General features: G+C 43.5%; 1 protein-coding gene across 3 annotated transcripts in view; it reads left to right on the top strand.

The window, feature by feature from the left end:
* Positions 1 to 22,400, top strand: part of polr2m (RNA polymerase II subunit M) — a 27,057-nt gene extending 4,657 nt beyond the window's left edge. The window contains exons 1-5 of one of the 3 annotated variants that reach the window (XM_048231004.1): positions 15,560 to 15,584; positions 15,708 to 15,838; positions 16,215 to 16,808; positions 17,465 to 17,678; positions 21,954 to 22,400. In XM_048231004.1, the coding sequence (XP_048086961.1) occupies positions 15,729 to 15,838; positions 16,215 to 16,808; positions 17,465 to 17,678; positions 21,954 to 22,091 (1,056 nt within the window). In that variant the 5' untranslated portion in view covers positions 15,560 to 15,584; positions 15,708 to 15,728 and the 3' untranslated portion in view covers positions 22,092 to 22,400. The other 2 variants (XM_048231005.1, XM_048231003.1) reach the window with 2 other exon arrangements.
* The last annotated feature ends 1,807 nt before the right edge of the window (positions 22,401 to 24,207 follow it).

Raw genomic sequence — 24,207 nt, 5'->3', positions numbered from 1 at the left:
TAGCCTAGGACAAACTGTTCATACACACCTCCCAAAATCCCTGTGAAAGTAGCTATTTTTGCCTTTTGAGTGATAACAATAGGCTCCTGAAAGGGTACTTTGCATTGATAGCAAAATGTCTCAAGTGGAACAAGGTGCCGAGGGAAGTCTACTGTCTGTGGCGTGGTGACATCTTTGGGCAAGTCCGATGGAATGGTTTTGAATTCAAGCATGTACTTAATTAGTGAGGCCAATGCCTTTCCCTCTGGAGGATATTTGTCTTAGTTCTGTAATTGTTCACTCTGTGTGGAAATGGTATTGATCCGATCATCAGTGTTTTGAGTATTCTTGAATAGCCCTTTATGTGTGTGGTTGAGGTGCCATTTTGCTATGGCCTTGTGAGGGCATGACCTCCTCGGCTTCGAACATGGACAGTGCCAGACATTTTTCTTTTTATCGTATGCTACCATAATCCTACCCATTGAATCCTACCCTGTGTAACGTCGGTGCTCCTGGACTAAGTGCTACAACTGTGTTACAGTGCATGCTGGGATGGGGGGGAGAACTGTGGGGTTGTGCCTTTATTTTACTGTTTTAATGTCTGGGTTTTAGTGTAGCGTGTTACCCTTTTAGTTCTTCCTCGTGTGTGATCCTTTTTTGTGTTGGTGGCTGTGTCCACCCCTGTATGTGTAGTGTGTGTTTGACCTGCCTAGTGTGTGTTGTATTCGGTGTCTGTGTCTCTGCCCTTGTTCTTAGGAATAAAGCTTGCCTTAAACGAAACTTTGGCTCCTGACTCATAAACGTTACAATACATATAAACAAAATATGTAAAACCTAAGCTACTAAATACTCTTACATGGACCCACTAATTACTATTCAGGTCACAGCTGTTCCTATGTATGGTTGACTAAGATGCTTTTGCATGTGTTTTTTGAAAGTAGTTTTTTTTTTATTTATCTTAGTTGAGTCACTTAAGGTATTAAAAGTGCATAATACTCCATTGTACTTCATTCAGTTCTAATAGTTCAACATAGCCATGCAGCTGGGTTACCGTCAAGAACTTGACGTCCGTGCAACCCCCTAATTCTTTCACACAAACATACGGATATTAAGGGCGTTTTTGGGAGGTAACCAGGAGGTGCAAACAAACGCTGCATAGCCATTGAGATCACATAGTAAGGAGCTGGCTCAAGGGCTATTAAAGTTTTTTTCTCGTGTTTAGTTGTAACATGAAGGCACAGTTTCTATAGCCATACATGCGTGTTCACTTCTTGCTCCTTGGCTGTAACGATAACAAGCTATTTCACGTCTTTAGAACACTAAACATCACGGAGGTGTCAAATGTTGAGTTACTCCAGTCTAGATTTTTTGACATTAAATCACTCCTATGATGTATTGCTATTGACTATCCAAAGTAAAATGCCTGTTTTGAAGTTAACTGATGGTTAAATAACCAAATATCCGATTGTTTGCACCTCCAAGTGGTGTGTGGCGTTGGTCTGTGACGCGAGTTAGTGTGAAAAATTTGAGTTTACAGTCCAAAAATGGTCTTGAAGATTATCTGCAGGACATGAAATAATGGTGGGATTCGAAAAGCAACTCGCTGACTTAAGTTTAATAGCCTCACATTCCACCAACGCTTTCTTATTTTATGTTATTATTGCGTTAACGGAGCAAATAGTCAAAAAACCTTTCAACACTTGTGGTCGGCTAAAACTCCGGTCTAGCAGCTAACGTTACTGTGTTCTGATACCACAGGTTTCCCGCCACTATATAGGCTACGCTTTTTTGTTTCACAGTTCGCTTTTAAGATGCGTTCATTCAGACAGCTTATATGAAGTAGCTCTTGGGGGCCTGCAGGTCCTGAAATAATTCATAGATGATTGAAAGTAGTTTTTCGAGTAAAGCGTCGGCTAAATGCAGCGGGCACCAACCTGATGTTTCTTCCAACGTTAAACAGTAGAAGGCTATAAGCGGTCGAACAATTTGTAAATAATGTTAATAGTTTTGCATATCAGCAGGAATACATTTCACGCAGCTGCGTGAATCACGGAAAGCACGAATGAAGTGGACATTTCTAAATGGGACCCACTGTACAGTAGCTGAAGGTCTGTGACTAAAGCAGCCATAATGAAAGTGTTATTGTTTCGATACTTAACACACACATGCTTTTTAATCGCATAGACTACAACTACTAAGCTGGAATCAAAGCACATCGACTCCCCTCTCACACCCTAAACACGCACTTCGAACAAACAAAAAGCGTCTCAGTCTCACGGTATAGCCATAGGCAAAACTGTATCGGGCCAGTGTAACGTTGGTACTAAATCATCCATCGCAAAGAATGATTTTTGTAGCACGTGCAACAAATATGTGTAGGTATAGCCCTGCCCTGTATACATCTCTCAACGTGCGCTCTAAAACATTTGGTATAAATGGAGATGAAGATCATCACGGGTGCGTTAATAAATCTACATTGCGGCGAGTTAACACAAATTATTCACTTTGACGAATTTATGTAGTTTCAGTCACTTTACTTTGAGCCATGCTCTTCCTTACTTGAATCACCTTTGAAAATAGAGGATTAGCCTAGTGGGTGTTTGGGAATGAACATTGACTCAGATACTTTTTGAGACTTTGAGCAGAAATGTCCCAGCCCGGTGTTTAGGATGCATCATAGACAGGTTATCTTTCAGGTATATTTTCCATTAGAAAACCATCACATTAGCGAACGTGTTGTGGCTAACTCACTTAGCTCCTGCTAGTAGCCTATGCTCAGAAGAGAATTCGCTTTTAACACCTACGTCACTATATTGGTGCCAGAACGAGGCTCGGTTTGTAACTTCTCCGGAAGTAGATAGATATCGCTATTTGTTTACAGACCTGGAAACACCATGTCATGGTACTGCTGTGTGCCCAGTTAATTCTTACAAACGGAGGGATTCATGTTGGAATAAAACTTTCCATCGGTTTCCAGTGAATACTAAAATACGCCGAGAGTGGATTTTGAAAATAAGGAAAGACATTGGTCCACATTTTCAGGTAAGATATTCAAGTCCGGGGACTAACATTAACGTGAGCTACAACTAGCGGTAGATAATGACGATGGCTAACTAGTTTCATATTTTGTGAAATGCACTGAAAATGTGGGGGTTCACTTGGTGTACAGCTTAGGCAAGTGCCCTAAACTTACCAGCCACTCTCTGACTAATTGTAATGCCCAAACAAGTTTAATTAATATAACTGTACATGTGTGGTGGTAGATGTTAGCTGTCGTTTGGTTGAGATTTTATCATAGACCACTGGTAGCTGTAGTGACGCTAATGTACACGTTCGACAGATTACTGAAAACACAAGAGTGTGTGCTGATCATTTCACGGAGAACTGCTTTACCAAAACAATAACCGGTAGTGATGGGTAAATGAAGCCTTGAGCGCTACTCGACACATTTCCCTAATGTGCCGAAGCATAGAAATATGGAAGATAAGGAAAACACAGCGACATCTGGTGGTTTGCATAAATTATAGCAGCCACGGACTAGTGTAAAGAACGCCTACAACGTTCAACACAATGCCAAAGCTTCAAAATGTTCTCATTCATTACATTAAAAGTGTTGCAAGAAATTTGCATTTCTGTTTGTCTCAATTCAATACAATAAAATACGATTATTACATAATCCCGTTACTCGTTATCACGTGAAGATTAGTGTTTCGGTGGAGGTGTGAAATCATGCGTTATCCCAGTCAATGATCCAATCGGTCTCCCATCCACTTAACGACCGCAGTAGACAGTACTTAGCTTCAGAACCAGGACGAAGTATTATCAACCTCAACACGCTATGGACGAGAGTGAAAAGGAAAGGACCAGGCGCCTAATTAAACCAAACCCTATATGGCCCGACATGTTTTGACGATTCATGAATCAAACTTTCAATAAAAGGAAAATAATATGTCAGCCATTATTGTTAGGCTTACATAAAAATGATTAGCCTGTATTGCTTTTAAATGACATGATTGAAGTTGAGACAAGATTGCAACACAGACACGTTTTAATGTCATTGTTCTAAATGGCAAAGCTTTAGGCTAGGCCTAGGCTATTTCTTCTTTATTTCTATGTGCATGATATTATGGATTATGGACATTTTTCGGAAAGAAAAGAATGTAAATTCCCAAACAGAGAAAGCATCCTATATAAAACAGGGCTACCCTATAGAAACACAAATTTCGCCTGACTCTTGCAATACAACACAACTCATTCCGACACTAGAGTGGGTGCCCTGGTTTGCGCAATTCAAAGCCTTTGAATCAGATTCCGAAGCAGTCACGAGGGTGTGTGTCCCAAACGAAGCGTCAGACGTCACACTCACAAACCGAGGCCTCGTTTGTCATCAGTCACATGTTTTTATGGAAACGACACAAGCCTCGAACCGGGGCTTCATCTGGCACACCTCTTTCTGCTCGACACAAGCTCCGAAGCCTCGCTTCATTGGGCACATCACTAATAACCGGACTCAAGAAGCTGAAGGAAGGGACTGTCCTGACTCTGTTTGCATGGTCCTCTAAGCCAGGCCGGAGGAAACTGAGCAGAAAAAGGTAACGTACATCTACAAATACATCAATAATCAAATTGGCCTCCATCACTCAACCAATGCTAACGGTAACATTATTTTACTTACGTCCTAGGCTATACCTTGTATAAGATTAGCGTAGCCTACCTGCAGTAAAAACCAAGCATGTCCGATAAACATTCTCAGATTTATTTCGGCTTCAAGAAGAAGTGGGAATTACATTTCATGTGGAAATCATCCTACCCTTATTAGACGTTCTCTACAGTGTTGTCCTTGTAGGAAGCGTCTATTGTCTTTCCAACCCACTTTAGATTAACTTCCAACAAAATTACGTCTCACTGCAACGATGCGCCATCTGGTGGACAAACAACTACGTAACGCCAATACTGGAAATGCAGCCAAATGATGATGAATATTTGGTTTTCCTTTAATCCTACTGAATTTGTAATTATGAATCGGCCATTCTAATTGCCGATACCAATAGTATGTGCGTGCCTGTGTGTGTGTGCGTGTGTATATGTGTGCAACACCATCTACAGGCCAATGAGTGTACAGTCACTAAATGTACACATAACTTAATTTTTTTTTACAAAACTTGGCATACCCCCAGAAAATGTCAGGTTAATCATACACATAAAATTTGGTGCAGTTCTGAACATCTTAACTGAAGAGAGGGGCGATTAGAGCAGAATGATATTGCATTTTCATTTTTTACCGGGGGGGAGCAAATCACAAATGAGTGTGTGGTATAAAATTATCACTAATGTCTGTAAACATCATGATGAGACAAAGAGTGTTTAAACGGTAAAACATGTATTTATTATGACCTCAACGACAATCAAGTAATACCCAGACATCATTCTTATATAATAACCTTTTATAACTTTTTAAATAACAAGTTTCACTATTACTAATAACATAACAAAGCCATCCTACCAGAATGTGCACTCTGTATCCCGATGTCTCTTTTTGCTGCCCTGTGTCTCATTTTGTTGCACTGTGTCTCATGCTGCCTTAGCCTGGGCCTTTTGAAGAAACCAAAATCGGCCTTGAAGCTGCAAGATAACGCGTACACAGGGCGAGCTCTACTCATAACAACCAGTAGGAGAGAGCAGGGGGGCGAACAATATTTAACCCATGCACAATGTATGACCTGTGATCACTCTATACTGTACACCCCTGACTTTCCGTAAACTTAAGGTAAAAAGTTCGTACCCTTGGCAGCAATATTGCTGACTTGCGAAGATAAGAGCAAACAACGATCCTTTCATAACGCCATCTGTGGGGTCGGGGTAGTGTTGTGTCAGCATTTTGGAGGGGTATAAGTAAGAGAGTTCTACCTTTGTTCGGTAGTGCCTTCTCGAGATACACTCACGGTTTATTGGTGTTGGTATTGCTGCTAGCATCAATAAAACCATTTTTGCATCGAATTCTGCCTGCTTGAAATCTCCTTTTTGCTTTAGCATAAGTGTTATTGGTGATTTTTTTTTTGAAGTCGTGAGCTCAATTTTCTACTTATCTACTGGCCGATTTGATGACCTTCCACCAGGACAAGTGATTATGGGCTAGGTTGATGTGGGCCCTGGAGACCAACATACCATAAACAATTCTTCATCCTTTGTGTCACGGTTCAGGTAGTTAATTAGGAAAAACTGCATTTTTGGGGTTTCGGGGGGTCCAGCGCGGGGGGGGGTCCCCGGGTACCAAACAAATTGTTTTCCGTAAAAGTCTAGTGGGGCTACATACCCACCAAATGTCATGTGTTTCGGTGTCCCGGGTATCGTTGACCAAAAATTCAGGAAGTAGATCACGGGGGGAAAAAAAGTGAATCTTCTAACTCTTCCTGTTTTAATTGAATACAATTGTGACACTTCTTACTTCTTCTTAAGTCTTCTAACGGATATTTTAAAAAAGGTGTCAAACGACTCACATTTTTATCATATAACATTTGTCAAATAACTTTGTCACATGATAAGCCTACTATTAGAATTGATTTAAAATTGAATTTGATGTACAGACAGTCTTACAGACGTCAAGGACTGTCATATTATTCACTTTGGACAAAAGCTTAACCATAACCATATTACAGTCAATAAGATAAAAAAGGTGAAAAAGTATGCTGCTCAACTGCGATATGAGATTGGAGAGTGGCAAATCATAACTTGGGAACTTCTGCTTTCTCGTAATACTGAAACTGTACCACCAGTATACACACACACACATAGACCCATGTATGCGTGCACAAACACCCACACACACACATGCGTGCATACCCACAACCAGTGTTGGGAAGTAACTGAATACATTTTTTCGGGATTACGTATTCAGAACACAAAATATGAGTAACTGTATTTAGTTACAGTTACATTTTCAATGAGTGGTATTCAGAATACAGTTACTTTGGCCATTTTCAGTTTATCCTATAAAGTTAAGTTCTGGTTTTTTTTGCTGACATCGCCTGTGGGTCTGAAATAGCAGCTTGATTGACACTTGATAAAATGTAAAACAGCGCTTATGTAATCCAAGTATTTAGAATACAGTAGATGAAGTAATTAAACGGAATACGTTACAAATTACAGTTTAGGGCATGCATTCTGTATTCTGTAACTGATTACATTTTAAAAGTATTCTTCCCAACACTGCCCACAACACACCTGTGTTGCTTCTCTGTCTCATCTGTCAGAGACATCTCTCTGTGCACTCCCCCCCCCTCTCCAAAGTCTCATTCTCTCTGTGCACTCCCACCCCCCCTCCCTCTCTAAAGTCTCCTCTCTGTGCACTCCCCACCCCCCCCCCTCACTTTAGCATGTCATGCTGCCCTGTGGTTTCGTCTCCTGTGTCGCCTCCTCTCTGCCCCGTCTCTTACACACACACACACACCTCTGCCCCGTTTCTGCCTGCTTGTTTGTCACGCACCGGTAACCGCAGTCACAGTATGCATGTTCTTATAGCAGCATTACACACACACACACACATAGACACAAATGGACACAGACAGACAGACACACAAACACATGCACACACGCACACACAAACACACACAAGCACACCCTATGCATATGCACGCTTAATCAGATTACCTCAGACCACAACTGCACAGGACGTAGAAAGGTGTGAAAAAAACATTCAGACAACAGCAAGAGCCGAGACATGTAATAGAAATGAAAAAGTCTGCTGGTGTTAAAGGTGCTCTAAGTAGTCACGGAGATAAGAAACACCAACACAGTTCTGAACTCCCTGGTTGGCTGAATGGCGCTATTAAAGGTGCTCTAAGTAGTCACGGAGATAAGAAACACCAACACAGTTCTGAACTCCTGGTCGGCTGAATGGCGCTATTAAAGGTGCTCTAATTAGTCACGGAGATAAGAAACACCAACACAGTTCTGAACTCCTGGTCGGCTGAATGGCGCTATTAAAGGTGCTCTAAGCGATGCCACATGTTTTTTTAGGCTAAAACATTTTATTTCAATTACTGCAAACATCACCTAACCAAACGCTAGCTGTCTGTGTGCTGAATCACTGTAAAAACAACACGATCTCTGTGGACAGCCTAGGCTCCAAAAACGGCAACAAAAACAACCTTGTCAAACCTAGCACATAAAACATAACAAACTGTTCCAGCAAATCACAGATGAGATGCGCGTTTAGGAGAGCTTCATTTGCAATTGCAATCATGAAACTTTTGGCTGTACTTTACACAGTCCCCTTGTTGTCTGGAGAGAAAACCACCTCCATCAAAGTTTATGGCTGATGAAGTCTAATGGACCGTTTTTGGATAATGGCACTCTGACAAGTCAGTGGTAGTTGGGCATACATGCATATATATTGCATAATTCAAATGAGAATGCAATCTGCAATATGCAATTCAAAAAGACATTACATTATGCAATTGCCAATGATTATGCAATTTAATATTGCAATTAGCAATAATTTCCAAGACATTTTATTTTAATCTGCAAAGTGACAATGCAATCCTAAATAATTTTGGTTAAAAATAGAGTAAACATGGATTGAATTACATTCCCTTTTACCATGGTACTTCAGTCTCAAAATTCAAATGGCAATTCCTTTTGCACAGTGGTCACCAAACTATGGCCCACCACCTCATTTTGGGTGGCCCCCCAAAACATGTCCGTGGTATAGCATCTGGCCCGAGTACGACATCGTCAAACTATAACCTCCATAATTTCCCCCATTCATTCTCTATGGCGAGTCTTAACAGTACACATGTAATACTCTTTTTGTCCACTGGTGGTTGTTTTGGCGCTGTTTCACGTTTGCCATCGAAAACGGAATGAAATGTAGGCCTACCTACCTGCAAACAATGTAAGAGGCCTATGCTGACTGCATCAGTGCTTAAAGTATTCTACAAGTTTATCAATTAATTGTTAATACTAACTAACTTCTATTCAAGTCATATTTCTGGGACTTTCTGGGATAATTATTCATTTTTCACAAAGTTCTCATCAAGTGAGTGAAAGTTAGAATGGTGGTCATTTCAGATGTTTTTGCCAGCACTTCATAAAACTCTCATAGTTTGAGAACTTTAAATTATTTGTAGGATATTGCTGGTTCACAACTTGAGCTGTGTATGCAAAGACAGAGAGTTCAGAGTTCACACATTTTGAATAAAATACTTTTGGGACTCTCTGCTAATACTTTTGGGAATGCTAAAGTCTTTTTATTAATATTATTTAATTTGAGCTACATGTTACACTGATATGGCATGATGGCAACATAAACACAGCTAACAATGGTATTAAATTGCAGTAGCCTATGATTAAATGTAATGGAATATTCAACTAGACTGCTGCTGTTCACAGCACTAAGCTATTTATGGTTACTGATATACTCCGAGTCTCTGGCCCTCTCTTAGAGCCAGGCATAGTGAGCTGGCCCTTGGAAGAAAATGTTTGAGGACCACTGAGTTAAACCATTGATTTTTACCTTTCTCCAGTTCATCCAGCCGTTCTCTGAGTCTGGCGATACGAGTTTTAGCTCCAGCCTAGCATACAGTGGGCATTACTTTGAAATGGCCACATCAGTCGCACATTACGTGGCGTGAAGCTGCCTGAAACTTTAGTACCACTTTCAGCCACTGTGTGTCGCTCTGCCACTGTACATCGCTCTGTCAGTAGCCTGCCTGCCGCCCCTGTCTATTTCTCTATACTTTGTACAAAATCTTTGCAAGAAAAGGCCAAACAAATAAGATTCATATTTTATCACGACAGTCTATGGGGTTTGCCATTCTGAGTACCGTTTCGGTCATACAGTCTGTTGTGTATGTTACTTTTTATCAGAGACGCATGGCGACGCAGCTTGCATGAAACTAGTAGCTTCTTTTAATAAATAGCACAGAGCGGTGGCAGCAAAACAGGCATAACCAATCAAAATAGGATCTAGGCATGACTAATCGCCAACTCTTACAGAACTGACTGCTATAACAACACCAAAACACTACACAGTCTATGGTTTCGGTGGTGAGCAATGCAGACACAAGCGACAATGAGCGTTCTGGCGGTGAAATGCACCGCGATGCACAGCAACCCGACGCAGAACCATAAATCGGTCACAACGCCGAGTGACGGCGTAGCTACGCGCTGGAGTTGATGCAGAAGCATGTTAAGCCCTTTAGTACATCTGGCCCTCTGTGTATTTCAGCTCATAGGCATGGTTCTTCTCTTGTGCACCTGTGTGGGACCCATGCTGTTAGAGTGGAGAAGTGGAGCATTTCAAAATTAAACCTAAATGTTGTTTTTCCATATATTCTATTTTCCATATATTCCTATTGTATTTTTTTATCTATCTTCTGTATTTGTGATGGGATCTGTGAAAACCCATCACATTGTGACATTCACCAACTTATGATTCTGATATACTGTACCATCCTAGTAACATCCAGGATTTTCCACAATTGATGTAAAGTATTTCAATGTCTCAAGAGCAGTCTTAGCAAATATTTAGAAATTTGGTAGGCTTACTTGCACTGATCGGTCTAACATCCCTTTCTCTGATATGATCCTATTTCCTGGGGCTCCTTAAAACTGTTCACCATTTCATGCAAAAACATGTGGTGTACAAGAAAACAACAATGGAACTGTAGGTGCCTTGAAACAGCGAAGAGCAACCAAGATATTGTTCATCAACTAGAGAGCCTTGTGGTTCCTGTGGTTGACTACCAAAGACACATTCTCACGGCAATCGACTCTCTTGCACTGTGCAAGCAAACATTACTAAATTACATGTTGATGGATCATCACTTTCAAAGATCCATAATCTTCCCAACCTCTTTTTTATAATATGAAAATATATCAGTTTCAATTTCAGTGCTCATCTGCAAAAAGATTTTTATGATATAGCGTTAACAAGTCATACTGGATAGCAGCACGTGTCAGAAGTAGTTTTGTGGTCAGAGCTTTGTGCAATGTAGATACAGATGTACTGAATGTGCGAAAGATACTGATACCTGTTGTGGAAAAATATGGCCAGCTCTGCGTCAGACATGATATTCTTCGTTTGACGAAGACGTCACCATCTCAGGAAGCTCCTCCGATGTCCATTTAATTTGTTTCTTGATTTAATTTTGGAAATTTGCCTGCCTCTCGTAAGCGTTCATGACTACAACTGACAGCTGTTGACAGTTGGCCTTTGCTAATTTGGCAACCCAAATAGGAGGACGCGTTAGCCCATTATTAATACGCTATTCTAGAATTAATCGTTCAAAACATAAACGAAAATTCCAAGAGATTCCGCCCCATAACTCATTTTCATGGGTTTTACGGGGTTTTACGGGTTAGAGTGATGTTGTCAAATAAGCCATTACTTCAATTCATCGTGTTTCCTTACTCTCTGACAACATATGGTGATCATTTTTGGAATGGTTACAGTTTATTTTCCATTATTTCCTACATACTGGTCCTGAGACTGGCAGTTGATCCAGGTGGCCTAACCACCTGGCATAGGATTCTAATTGTTTAACGGGCCGATTGTGATGTCAGCAGCCCAATGTTAAGTCTATGGGGAAATTTTGAGTAGTTTTTAATTAATAGTTTAAAAAGTATAAAAGTTACAAAGATGGAAAAATACAAAGACCTACGCAACGCAGTTTGAAGGAAGTTTCTATGTTAAACGGTTGAAGCTGCATTAACTGCGTTAGAAGAAGAATAAGAAGCCTTGGAAGAACAGTACAGTGCATTTTCATGCACTGTACTAAGAATAAGAAGAAGCCTAGGAAGAACAGTACAGTGCATTTTCATGCACTGTAATTAGCTAGAGGGCCGTGGATTAACTTGATTTACATGAAGTGGGCTATAATTTGACTGAGATGGATGGAAACATGAATTTGCATGTGTTAAGATTATGCTTCTGTAAACGCTTTTTGTCCTGAGTCCTGTCTTGATTTGAAGAATGTTCATCTTTAATTTGCATGACAGAGCAGGTGGAAATGTGCAGTTGTATTTTATGAAGTCGAATGACGTTCAAATACAATCTAGATTACTGTTATCTCTCTGTTTTTTTTTTTTTTTTATGCCGTAAAACTGCTTATTGGCCTAGCATTTTATCAACTACTGTTTCCTTGATTTTATGAATGCATTGCTGTGCTTAATGCTATGTCAACCTACCCTTAATAAATTTATAAGAACTGAATGTTTTTTGTGTGAGCCCCTTACTTCTGACAGCCTGTAAAGGACTATCAGCACAGCAGTTCAAATTACAAAGGTGCCATGCAGGTCGATAATTACCCAAAGAATGCATAATTTAATACATGTAGGCCTATAGACAACATACAGGCAGCCTTAGTTAAATTACAACAGTATTACTGTAGGTTGTCTACTTTAAAAAGGTGCAATATGATAGTGTTGGCCAAGGGGTGTACCAATCTTACATTATTTTACTTTCACCCATAAAGGCCCTATGGGTGTCAAACACTTTGGACACTCCAGATAGTTCCTTGTTCAGCATTATATCTAACTGTAACTTCCAGGTGTGTGACCCACGTAGTGTTGAACCGCACGACTCAGCATGCACTCGCCTGAACTCAAACTGCAAGCAGCAGCAGTCAAGAACAACTCTGATCCCTGACGCATGGCATCCAGGCCATCACAGACTACAAACCTACTAACACCACCCCCGCTACCACCGACGCCTCCTTGCCTGATAAGATGACCCACTTCTATGGCCGCTTTGACAGGGACAACAAGGAGGTGGCCATAAAGGCTGTGGTCTCTGCAGAGCACCAGTCCCTCACACTCTCCCCCACTGATGTGTGTGCGGCACTGAGCAGGACCAATGCGCATAGGGCTGCTGGTCCTGATGACATCCCTGGATGCGTCCTCTGGGTCTGTGCTGTGCAGCTGACTGAGGTTTGGACTGACATAATGTATTCAACCTATCACTAGCCCAAACATCTGTCCCCACGCTTCAAAACCACCTCCCCAACCCACTAACAACACCCCCATTTAAAGAATGTACTGTAACTTTGTTTATACATACCCATATTTTACTGTTCTTTATACTGTTCATACTGCACATACAGTGTTGTAAGAGTAGTAAAAAATGTATCTGTACATACTGTTCAAGGATTCAAGGCCAGACCTGAACATCTGGTACTGTATACTTATCTGCAAATATTACATACAAAAAAACTGTAAATATAGACTGGATAAAGTGTCAAATGCTAGAGCAGTTAGGATAAAGTTTCAGGTGTGAGAGTTTGAGCCTAACAACCTCTGGAAAAAACCTGTTCTTCAGCCTGGTTGTCCTGGCTCTGATGCTGCGCAGCCTCCTGCTTGAGGAGAGGGGGGCAAACAGTCCATGGGCAGAGTGGGAGAGGTCCTTTATGATGCTGCGCTGCCTCCTGCTGGAGGAGAGGGGGACAAACAGCCCATGGGCAGAGTGGGAGAGGTCCTTTATGATGCTGCGCTGCCTCCTGCTGGAGGAGAGGGGGGCAAACAGTCCATGGGCAGAGTGGGAGAGGTCCTTTATGATGCTGCGCTGCCTCCTGCTGGAGGAGAGGGGGGCAAACAGTCCATGGGCAGAGTGGGGGAGGTCCTTTATGATGCTGCACTGCCCTGCTCTTGCATCTGGTGGTGTAAATGTCACTGATAGCAAGGAGACGGCTCCCTGTGATTTTTTGCGTAGACTTGACCACCCGCTGCAAGGCCTAGAAGGATGTGAGGCCTGTGGTGCCCATCCCAGCCTTTTTGAGCCTCCTCAGGAAGTACAGCCGTTGGTGGGCCGTCATCACCAAGCTGCTGCAGTTGGTGTTCCACAGGTGTTATAATCCAGTCACCAACCAGTCTGCTGCAGCTCAACCTTGTTGCTGGAACTTAGCCTACGGGGACTATTTTCAGCTGCTGCATGATATCATTGTGCTGCTGCACCCATGGTGTTCCTTGATTATTACGCTGGAATGAGAGTATAGTTCCATGTCAAATCAGCTACATTTCATTTTGTGTTGGTCTTATTACACTTTTTAACTTGAGAGGAGACAAGTTTTAAATAGGAAAATTAAATCTTAGTCACTTTTAAACTTGATGCTAGCAGGCGAGATGCTAATGGTCTAATCCGATTCAATGATCTATGCTAGGCTGGAGTTAAAAGTGGTATCACCAGACTCAGAGAACGGCTGGATGAACTGGAGAAAGGTAAAAATCAATTGTTTAACTCAAGGGGAGTTCCCCAAATGGTGGAATATCCCTTTAAAGACAAATGATGCTATTTATTATTTCCTCAAACTCAGTATCATTGACCTTGGCTCATTTTCTGTGAGGAAAATAAAAAAGAACTTAATTGCAATGACTGCCCACAGTGTTCTGTACACCCCCCTACACATAACTATCACATGTGGTGTTCGGGTCTACTGGACCTGAGTGTAATAATTGTAGGTGCTATGCACTTTAACTGTGTCCTCCTCCTAACTGGGCCTAACATGGCTGTATTGATTTAAAAGCCTAATAATGTGGTGGGTCCACCAGACCCGGGAACATTTGCTGAGTAACAAAATATGAACAGCCAAGGGTTAATGCCAGCCCACATGCTACGTGGGTCATTGGTGTTGAAGTGACCCTCGATCTTAAGAGCATAGCCAGCCTTGGCCCTTTTAACGCCGCCATTAGGTTTCTCCTTGCCGCCCTAAGTACCACTGCATTACCAGTCCTGAATGCTGAGTCTCAAGGGATTGTACATGTCTATATTGTTCATACCGCATATCCATATTTATTCTGCTCTTATAATGGTACTGTTAATACACTGCATACATCCTAATACACTGCATAAACCATACCACTTGCTTAACTGTATTTAATTGAATTTGAATTTCCCCTAGGGATCAATAAAGTATCTATCTATCTATCTATCTAACTGTACTGTAACTGCACTGCACTAGCCTATACAGTTTATATTGCAGCGAGGCAGCTACAGCGTTACAGGGGCATCAGTATTTTGTATTTTTTTGTTATATTTCCTGAGCTATATGTAGTTTGTAACAAAATATTTTTTGATGTATGTGTGCCCACCTGTGGCTGTAGCCATGGTTTCATTCTGAGTAGCCTAGCCTACAACGAGAAATAGACAGCTTGCATTGTTTCACAACCGCCACCAGAGTGCAGGGTCGTAAAGCGAACTCATGGATTGGTGAAGTTTGCACCAATTATATTTTTTTGCCTATTATAATCAATCTATGATTATAATATAGTATTTGCACCAGGTATAATTTTACTGAAAGATTGTGTTCAATTTACAGATAAAGTTACAGTAAGCAAGTAACATTCTAGCCTAGTCACGCAATTTAATATTTCATCAAGTTCTTGCTGCAATGAAACAAAGACACACAAAATGTCATTACTGTAATTGAATGCAATGTATTGCAGTTACTGTGAATGTGAATCAATACCTGAACATGAATATGCCTCCTCGACATCGTCGTGCCATTGAAACGGTCTATTTGTATTTTGGAGGACCAACCATAGACAGTAAAAGAACAACAGATATCGACAGTGCGCATTCTATTATACTTCCGGTTTGATGACGATGTCCGGTGAGAACGCAACTTGAACATGCTGAGTGAACCGTCATGAATGTCCCTGCATTATTAATATTAAGTATTTATATTAGTACTAATAATTAGCAGACCCTATGAATTTGTTTTTGATCACGACAGTGTACTTCAGGGGAAGCAGCAATGTCTGCGCCAAGGACAGGGGGCCAAGGATTGGTCGGTGATCTTCGGAACAAGAGCAAAGAGGAGCTCTGTGAGCTACTCCTACGCCAGGAGAAATTACTGAATAACAAGTAAGCTTCGCCGTGAGTTTGGATTTAAACGACAAGCTAACTTTACCACTGTCCTCCATCTGATGTTCTGCTAGCTTAACTGAAGCATGAACGCCATTGATAACACTCTGGCTACTAGACTTGTTGGTTTAGTCGCTAGCAGCAGGGCTCAGTTCTGCTGTGTTGGAAGTTAAAAATGATTACTGTATGTGCCACCATTATCAGTGAAATTGTCAAGTAAAGTATGACCTGTGTTGATCATATAAGGCAAGTTGTTTACTATATTCTATAAGATGTAACGTGTAGTGCATTATACAAGGAACAGTACCGTTCAGAAAAAGCTTGTAGAGTGTTGTGTTTTAGCTATGTAACTGAGGGTGTGTCTCTGGTTGACTAGGAGGTTCATCCACACCCTGCCTGATAAGGGGAAAAAGATCTCGGAGTTTGCTGAGCGCGTCCGTCAGGCCCTCGTCCACGTCGAGGAGACGGAGAGGAAGCAGAATGACCTGTCCTCGTTGCGGACCGAGTTCCAGGCCCAGTACCAGGAGGCTCTGACCCGCCGGCAGCCTCAGCCCAGAACCTCAGCACCAAGCCTGGGCAGGACTGAGGGGGCCACTGGGGCAGATGGACCACCGGAACCCAAACAAGCAGGACCCACACCTCAGGGTATAGCCGAGAGCCATGACAACAGAGACAGGGTTTCCTGGCAACAGAGCCCTATGACCCCTCAAGCCATGGAGACCGTCCCAGATGGGGAAAGCAGGTCCCCCCGAGATAAGGGGTCAAAAGAGAGTGACCTGGTGGAGGCGCTAGCCCGGATCGCGCTGTCGGAGCCGTCTGGGACAGAAGCTTCCAGAAGGTCCAGTGGCGGCGGAGGCCACAGAAACCCGTTCCTGGGCAGGCCGGACCAGAAGAAATCGCACTTTGAGGAGATGATGGAGAGGGCGGAGAGGTCTGGCTCTGCTGCCAGAACCAAGTTCAAGCCCAACCAGTTGAGTGGACACAATCGGTTTGCATCCAATTTCCATGAGGTGGCCTGAGAACAGCTTAACCAGAGCGTGATTGATGATGATGATGATGATGATGATGGTGGTGATTAGTTTTATTTTAGACACAGGTTTTCCACAGAAAAACATGTCTGACATAGTTGGCATAGTCATCAGTAATTAAGTACGAGGCATACAGATATAATATTTCTCTACTGGAGGGATTCACTGATAGTTCTTTTCTCAGCCTCAGTATGTAGTCCTGATGTGTAGGCTACCGGCTGGTAATGAGCACTGATATGACTATGAGAGTGTACTATAAAAATAACAATCAGCCTACCATCAATGTGCTACGAACGTGAAGCTTTATTTTGATCAGTTGCACTCTGGTTGACACACGATAAACATAAAAATAACTATATAAATATGAAATAAATTGTATAACAGATAGCATATTTCAACCAGAAACAAACTTTAACTTGTTTATTTGTGTTGGTATGAGTGCATAGTATCTGAGTATCATGAGTACCAGTACAGGGGCACTGTATACCACTCTATACTGTCTCAGGCTGAGGGGATCGCTGAAGATGATTTCTGAAATGGAATATTCCTGTAGAATTACTTTTTTATTACTGGTGTCTATTGCTGTTCCCACTTTCAGGCTGCTCCCCAATTCAGGGTCCCCCTCCCCCGCCGGGTCCCCAGGGGGTGAGTCGCGGCCGCCCCTCTCCGCTGAGGCCAGAAGGCAGCGGGACATGAAGCACCTGGACGACATCACGTCCGCCCGGCTCCCGCCACTGCACTACGCCCCTGCCCAGCTGCTGACACTGGACGAGGCGTCCGGCCTCATGAGGGAGCAGACACAGAGGCAGATGGTGCGGACACACACATGCTCGCGCACGCACACACACATGCACGAGCACGCACACACACGCACATGCACGCGCACACACACATGCACACACAAACATGCACACACACACACGCGCACGCACGCGCACGCACACACGCACCTGTATACATACCCTTATAATATGAATACAGTAACTGTAAGAGGTGTCACATGCACAAACATACACACCTGTATACACTCAGCTGTATACAGTCACTGGAAAAGCTATCACACATACACACCTGTATACACTCAGCTGTATACAGTCACTGGAAAAGGTATCACACACACACACCACACCTGTATACACTCAGCTGTATACAGTCACTGGAAAAGCTATCACACATACACACCTGTATACACTCAGCTGTATACAGTCACTGGAAAAGCTATCACACATACACACCTGTATACACTCAGCTGTATACAGTCACTGGAAAAGCTATCACACATACACACCTGTATACACTCAGCTGTATACAGTCACTGGAAAAGCTATCACACATACACACCTGTATACACTCAGCTGTATACAGTCACTGGAAAAGCTATCACACATACACACCTGTATACACTCAGCTGTATACAGTCACTGGAAAAGCTATCACACATACACACCTGTATACACTCAGCTGTATACAGTCACTGGAAAAGCTATCACACATACACACCTGTATACACTCAGCTGTATACAGTCACTGGAAAAGCTATCACACATACACACCTGTATACACTCAGCTGTATACAGTCACTGGAAAAGCTATCACACATACACACCTGTATACACTCAGCTGTATACAGTCACTGGAAAAGCTATCACACATACACACCTGTATACACTCAGCTGTATAACAGATAAGCATATTTCAACCAAAACAAACTTTAACTTGTTTTATTTGTGTTGGTATGAGTGCATAGTATCTGGTATCATGAGTACCAGTACAGGGGCACTATACCACTCTATACTGTCTCAGGCTGAGGGGGATCGCTGAAGATGATTTCTGAAATGGAATATTCCTGTAGAATTACTTTTTTATTACTGGCTGGTGTCTATTGCTGTTCCCACTTTCAGGCTGCTCCCCAATTCAGGGTCCCCCCTCCCCGCCCGGGTCCCCCAGGGGTGAGTCGCTGCCACCCCCTCTCCGCTGAGGCCAGAAGGCAGCGGGACATGGGCGCCCACCTGGGCCGACATCCGTCCGCCCGGCTCCCGCCACTGCACTCGCCCTGCCCAGCTGCTGACACTGGGCCAGTGATCCGGCCTCATGAGGGAGCAGACACAGAGGCAGATGGTGGGACACACACACATGCTTTCGCCTTGCCCTTTACACACACATGCAATTGCATACCTGCGCACATGCCACGCACACACACATGCACACACAAACATGCACACACACACCTGTGCGCCTGGCTGCGCTTTACCTGTATACATACCCTTATAATATGAATACAGTAACTGTAAGAGTGTCACATGCACAAACATACACACCTGTATACACTCAGCTGTATACAGTCACTGGAAAAGCTATCACACATACACACCTGTATACACTCAGCTGTATACAGTCACTGGAAAAGGTATCACACACACACATACACACACACACACCTGTACACAATTGGATGACACAGACATCGCGACCACGGCAACACTTAAGAATATAGAACTTTGAGTTGCTATTCAACTCAACATCTAAGACACCTTATTAGACAAAGTTTGTTTCTTTTGTGTTATGTTTTGTTGAGCGGAACTGGATGTCACCTGGACAATAGATTGGACTATAAACAGACACGCACACTGGTCCTAACCGTTTATAGACTCGTGTGCTTACAGCACTAAAACTCAAAGGAAAACCACGGTAAGTACACACACATACACACATACAATTATACATTTAAAATGTAATGTATTCTGACCCACTTTCAGGAAGTAGGGACCTGGTTTGAATGTGTGTTCCTGGTGATAGTTGGAGTCAGTCTTGGGAGTGTTTGCCTAAACCCAGCTGCACTGCCACAGATGAGCTGTGAGAGCCTTCCAAAGGCCCTCTGCCTGGTTCATGATCAGACTTTTACACTAACAGAACTGGCTCAGACCTCTGCCTGGTGCATGATCAGACTTTTACACTAACAGAACTGGCTCAGACCTCTGCCTGGTGCATGATCAGACTTTTACACTAACAGCTTTACGAAGGCCCTCTGCCTGATGCATGATCAGACTTTTACACTAACAGAGAACTGGCTCAGTTCTGGTTCACATTTCAGATGATGAATCGTTTGGACCAAGATTCATTATTTCGGAACCTGAAAAGGAGCTGGCACTAAAAGAATCAGGCATGAAAACTCCTCACCTTTCGGCGAAATTCGCCGTTTTGAATCCAAAATAGGGGACTTACATGGTTCGCGCAGATCCGATGAGAAAATATTGTGTGTGTGTGTGTGGGGGGGTATGGGGTTAACTGAGTTTACAAATCATGCGCAGACACGAACGCATCTTGATGCGTTGTAACACAAGAGCCCAATTAAAAACTTGTCTGATCCAGCAACGATTATGTGAATGCAGCCCCTATGCATTTAGCCTATTTAAACAGTGGAAGCTAATTTTTGCCGCGGATGCAACGCGAACAGATAAAACAGCGCTGGAATAGCCTCCCTGTCTGTGTGAAATATGCGTCTGAAATTTCAGCTGGAATGTGAGCCCGGTGAGGAGAGATGCTTATTGAGGTCACAGGTGGGCTAGTTGAAACTTTAAAATTCTGTCAGAAAAAGACGTTGAGATTGGTTTAGCAACGTAACATAGGCTGTTGTTAAAGTTAGCGATATTGGACAGAAATATAGACATAACGAGTTCATTTGATGAAGAATATGTGCAGTTTGAGCCATCTAGATCGACAAAAGGTGAAGCAAATAGGCATACTTTATCAGTATAGCAAAGGCTAATGTGAATAACTAATAGTTGAATTAAATGCTCCTAAACTGGGCTGGTGCGTTTTGTCGAGTTCAGAGACAAGCAGTGTTTGACATGGTAATGCTGTCTTTTAAGAAATGTTCAGTGGCCTGATCAGTAGGCCTAGTCTGTGTCTACAGGGTGTAACATGTAACTAGTTGCAATATTCTCCTGAATTGGCATTGGCCTCAATGGCAGTAAAAACTCCCCTCTGTGATGATACTTCAGATTCAGGCTGCTGCTATTCACAACTACCATCATTACCATCTAGCTTCCAAGGTGTGTGCAGCTAGATAGATAGATAGGTACTTTATTCATCCCGAGGGAAATTTTAGCACGTGCTAGCTGGCTGGTGCTGAGAAATGAGTTTGTGTAATTTCCTGAGGTGGAAAGAGATTTTTTTTTCAGGTCTTAGATATCCTTTGGTTGAAAATAAATATCTTTGTTACCTTTTGCTGGATTATTAGTATGTCCCTGGGTCCTAGTAACCTGACTCTTGCCAGATGAATTTCGTTCCGCCTAGCTCCACTCACATCCATCTGGGATCGCTTCCATTGAGAGTGATTTCAGCACGAGATTGTATGGTAGAGCCAATCAGGACGCAGGGGGGGGAGTTTCATAGATGCAACGTAGCGTAGAAGCGGAGCAGTTTTGATGTCACATTGCGCTACCGGTCGGGTGCGGCGAGTATGTAGTACGCATTAGTCTCCGTCATGGTGGAGGGCCATGTACGCAGTTCCAGCCAGTCAGCACTAAGGGGCGCTCACGCTCCAATGTTGCCTCAGGACAAGGCACAGATGGGACGTGTGTAGTGGATAAGCTGCGGAGCTCAAGTGTCAGCAGGACTGACTCAGTGCTTTCAGAGCCATGTAGAAGAGAAAACAGATCCCTCAAATGTGCACATACAGACGGCCATCACATGATTGTGTGTTTGGGTGCCATAAAATGAGCTGCCCACTGAAAATGCCCTGAGAGAGCAGGCCACAGGCCAGTGCTGGTCTGATGTGACCGATACCTAGTGTTGAGTCTGTTGATGAAATCAGCAAATTAGTTTGCCTGTCATAGGATATAATTGATATATCATTCATATATAATTCTGTGTCTGTCTTGTTTTGTATGGGTGTGTGTGTGCATTTCTTTTATGCTTGTTTGTTTCTGTGTGTGTCTGTGTGTGTGTGTCTGTATGCATGTATGTATGTATGTATATATATGTGTGTGTGTGTGTGTGTGCGCCTGTGTGTGTGTGTGTGTGTGTGCCTGTGGTGTGTGTGTGTGTTTGTATCTGTGTGCCTGTGTGTGTGTGTCCTGCTGCAGGAGCTGGAGGCCAAGATGGCTGCCCAGAAGCTGTCGGAGAGCCTGAGCCGCAGCATGGGGTCGTACCACCCGGAGGGCGGGTCGCTGGGGGCGTACCGGGAGGTACGGGACGACGGGGCCTCCGACGACGACCAGTAATCCTCACACTCACTACAGAGAAAAAGAGATGTGTATGGGGCTACATGGGAAGGAGGGGGGGGGGGCATGATAGAAGGAGGAAGAAGAGAGAGACAAATGGAGGGTAGAGAGATGAAGAAAAAGAAGAGAATGGAGATTGAGAGAGAGAGAGAGAGAGAGAGAGAGAGAGAGAGATGAACGGATGGGATATGAGCTCTCTCTCCGTCACCTCTAGTACCCCAGTCTGGGCTCAGCTTATGGGCCCCTTCACCAGTCGACCCACAGCTGGGGGGCCACTGTGTGTGTGTGTGTGGCGAGAGGACCAGCTGGATGGGGGGCACACTGTTCAGAGATGCCAGGGGCCCTTAGCAACGGCCGGGGGAAGGGGGCAGGGGCCTGGAGTCGAGGAGAGGAGGGGGGCAGTAGAAGGGGCAGCAGGGGTGAGAGAGTCCCAGGAGACGGGCCTAAGTGGCATTGAGTTGTCATTCCTGACAGCGTCATGCTTTAATAGGAGGAGAAGGCTGCTCTTGCCCCCACAGACCCCTACTGTGTGTGTGTGTGTGTGTGTGTGTTATGTGACAGAGGGAGTGGGTGGCACCACCAGACAGTAGACATGGTGGCAAAACTGAGGAAGGGATGCTGGGATAGTGTGTGTGTGTGTGTGTGTGTGTGTGTGTGTGTGAGTGCGAGTGCGTGTGTGTGTGTGTGTGTGTATGAAAATGAAAGAGAGGAAAAAGTGTGTGTGAGCGAGAGAGAGTACGAGTTCTGACCAGGCCCTACAGATCTCCGTGTCCCTTGGTTACCTGGACTCACGGGAAGCCCCTTCGCCTGGCAGGAAGGAAGACTATGAGAAAGTTATTTTTGTATTACTGCTCTGTGACACGTTTTCAAAAATAAAATAAATATATATGTTTTCCTAACCTGCTCTCAGCGTGTTCCTGATTGCCAGAGTATTAATCCCAAACTTACCTGAGCCTTCAAGATCAACTCCGCTAATCTCTATGTAATTTGAGATCAACAAACTTCAAAGAAGCAACCCCCCCGCCCACCCCCTGCCGTTGTTTGGTTAACCCTTGCGGTGCGGTGGGTTGGGGGTGCTGGGCTGCCATCACTTAAGGCTGGCTGGACCTCTTATCAGAGACGAGATCAGCATGTCGCTATGGCGATGATTAATACTGTTCTGCAGCGAGTTGCCGTGGCATCTGGTTTGAGTTTAGATGGTGTTCCTGTTCAGCGAGGCAGCGATGGAGAGACTGAGGAGGTGGGGAAAGAACAAATAGATGGACAGATGTGACAAACGACAAGTGCCGTCGTTCACACACACACACACACACACACACACACACACACACACACACACACACACACACTCTTCCGAGAGGAAGTGTCTCATTCCCATAGAAAACACTGTAAACTCAAAAAGGTAATCACTCTCCCCTGATGAATCCCACTCCGACCAGCCATGACCAACAAGGCTCTCTGCCCCCTATCTCCTTATGAAAGAGTCTCCTCTGCTTTTGAAGTAGACCTGGGGGGTATTCCAAGTACGTGGTTTAGTGACACACCTGGGTAAGTTAACTCAGAGTAAGTGGTAAACCTCCTAATAGTGGAGCTGTATGGCTTCATTCTCCTAACATAATGCCATAGGGCTCTTGTTGTAGGAGGTTTACCACTTACTTTGAGTTAACCTATCCAGGTGTGTCACTAAATCACGTACTTGGAATACCCTCCTGCTTATGGTGTTTGTCAGACGTAGTGGTAGATAAACAAACATCCTACCACATATTTCACCTAATGAGCTGCTTATCTATTTAGCATGACTCTTCATCCAGGTAGATGAGCTGATAAGCGATATCACCTGTGTTTAGCGCACAGGTAGAACCACTGCATGTGTGATTGAGCTGCCTCTGCTCAGAAGCCCCCAGGACAAGTCCAGGGACAATAGTGACCAGAGAAAACGTCCCCTGGTGAATGTTGAAGAAACTCGTGAGACTCATCAGCTCAAAGGGTAGATTGAACCGAGTGGGGCAGAGACCATGAGGAGACAGAGGCAAACACTCCTCTCTCATTCACACACACACACATTTGCCATTCTTGACTCCTCACCTTTTTCCTGCTCTTCATCCTCAGATCTCCA

The sequence above is a fragment of the Alosa alosa genome, chromosome 21 (assembly GCF_017589495.1).
Source record: "Alosa alosa isolate M-15738 ecotype Scorff River chromosome 21, AALO_Geno_1.1, whole genome shotgun sequence".
Lineage (NCBI taxonomy): Eukaryota > Metazoa > Chordata > Actinopteri > Clupeiformes > Clupeidae > Alosa > Alosa alosa.
Note: the sequence above shows the minus strand (reverse complement) of the source record. Positions and strands in the feature narration are given on the sequence as shown.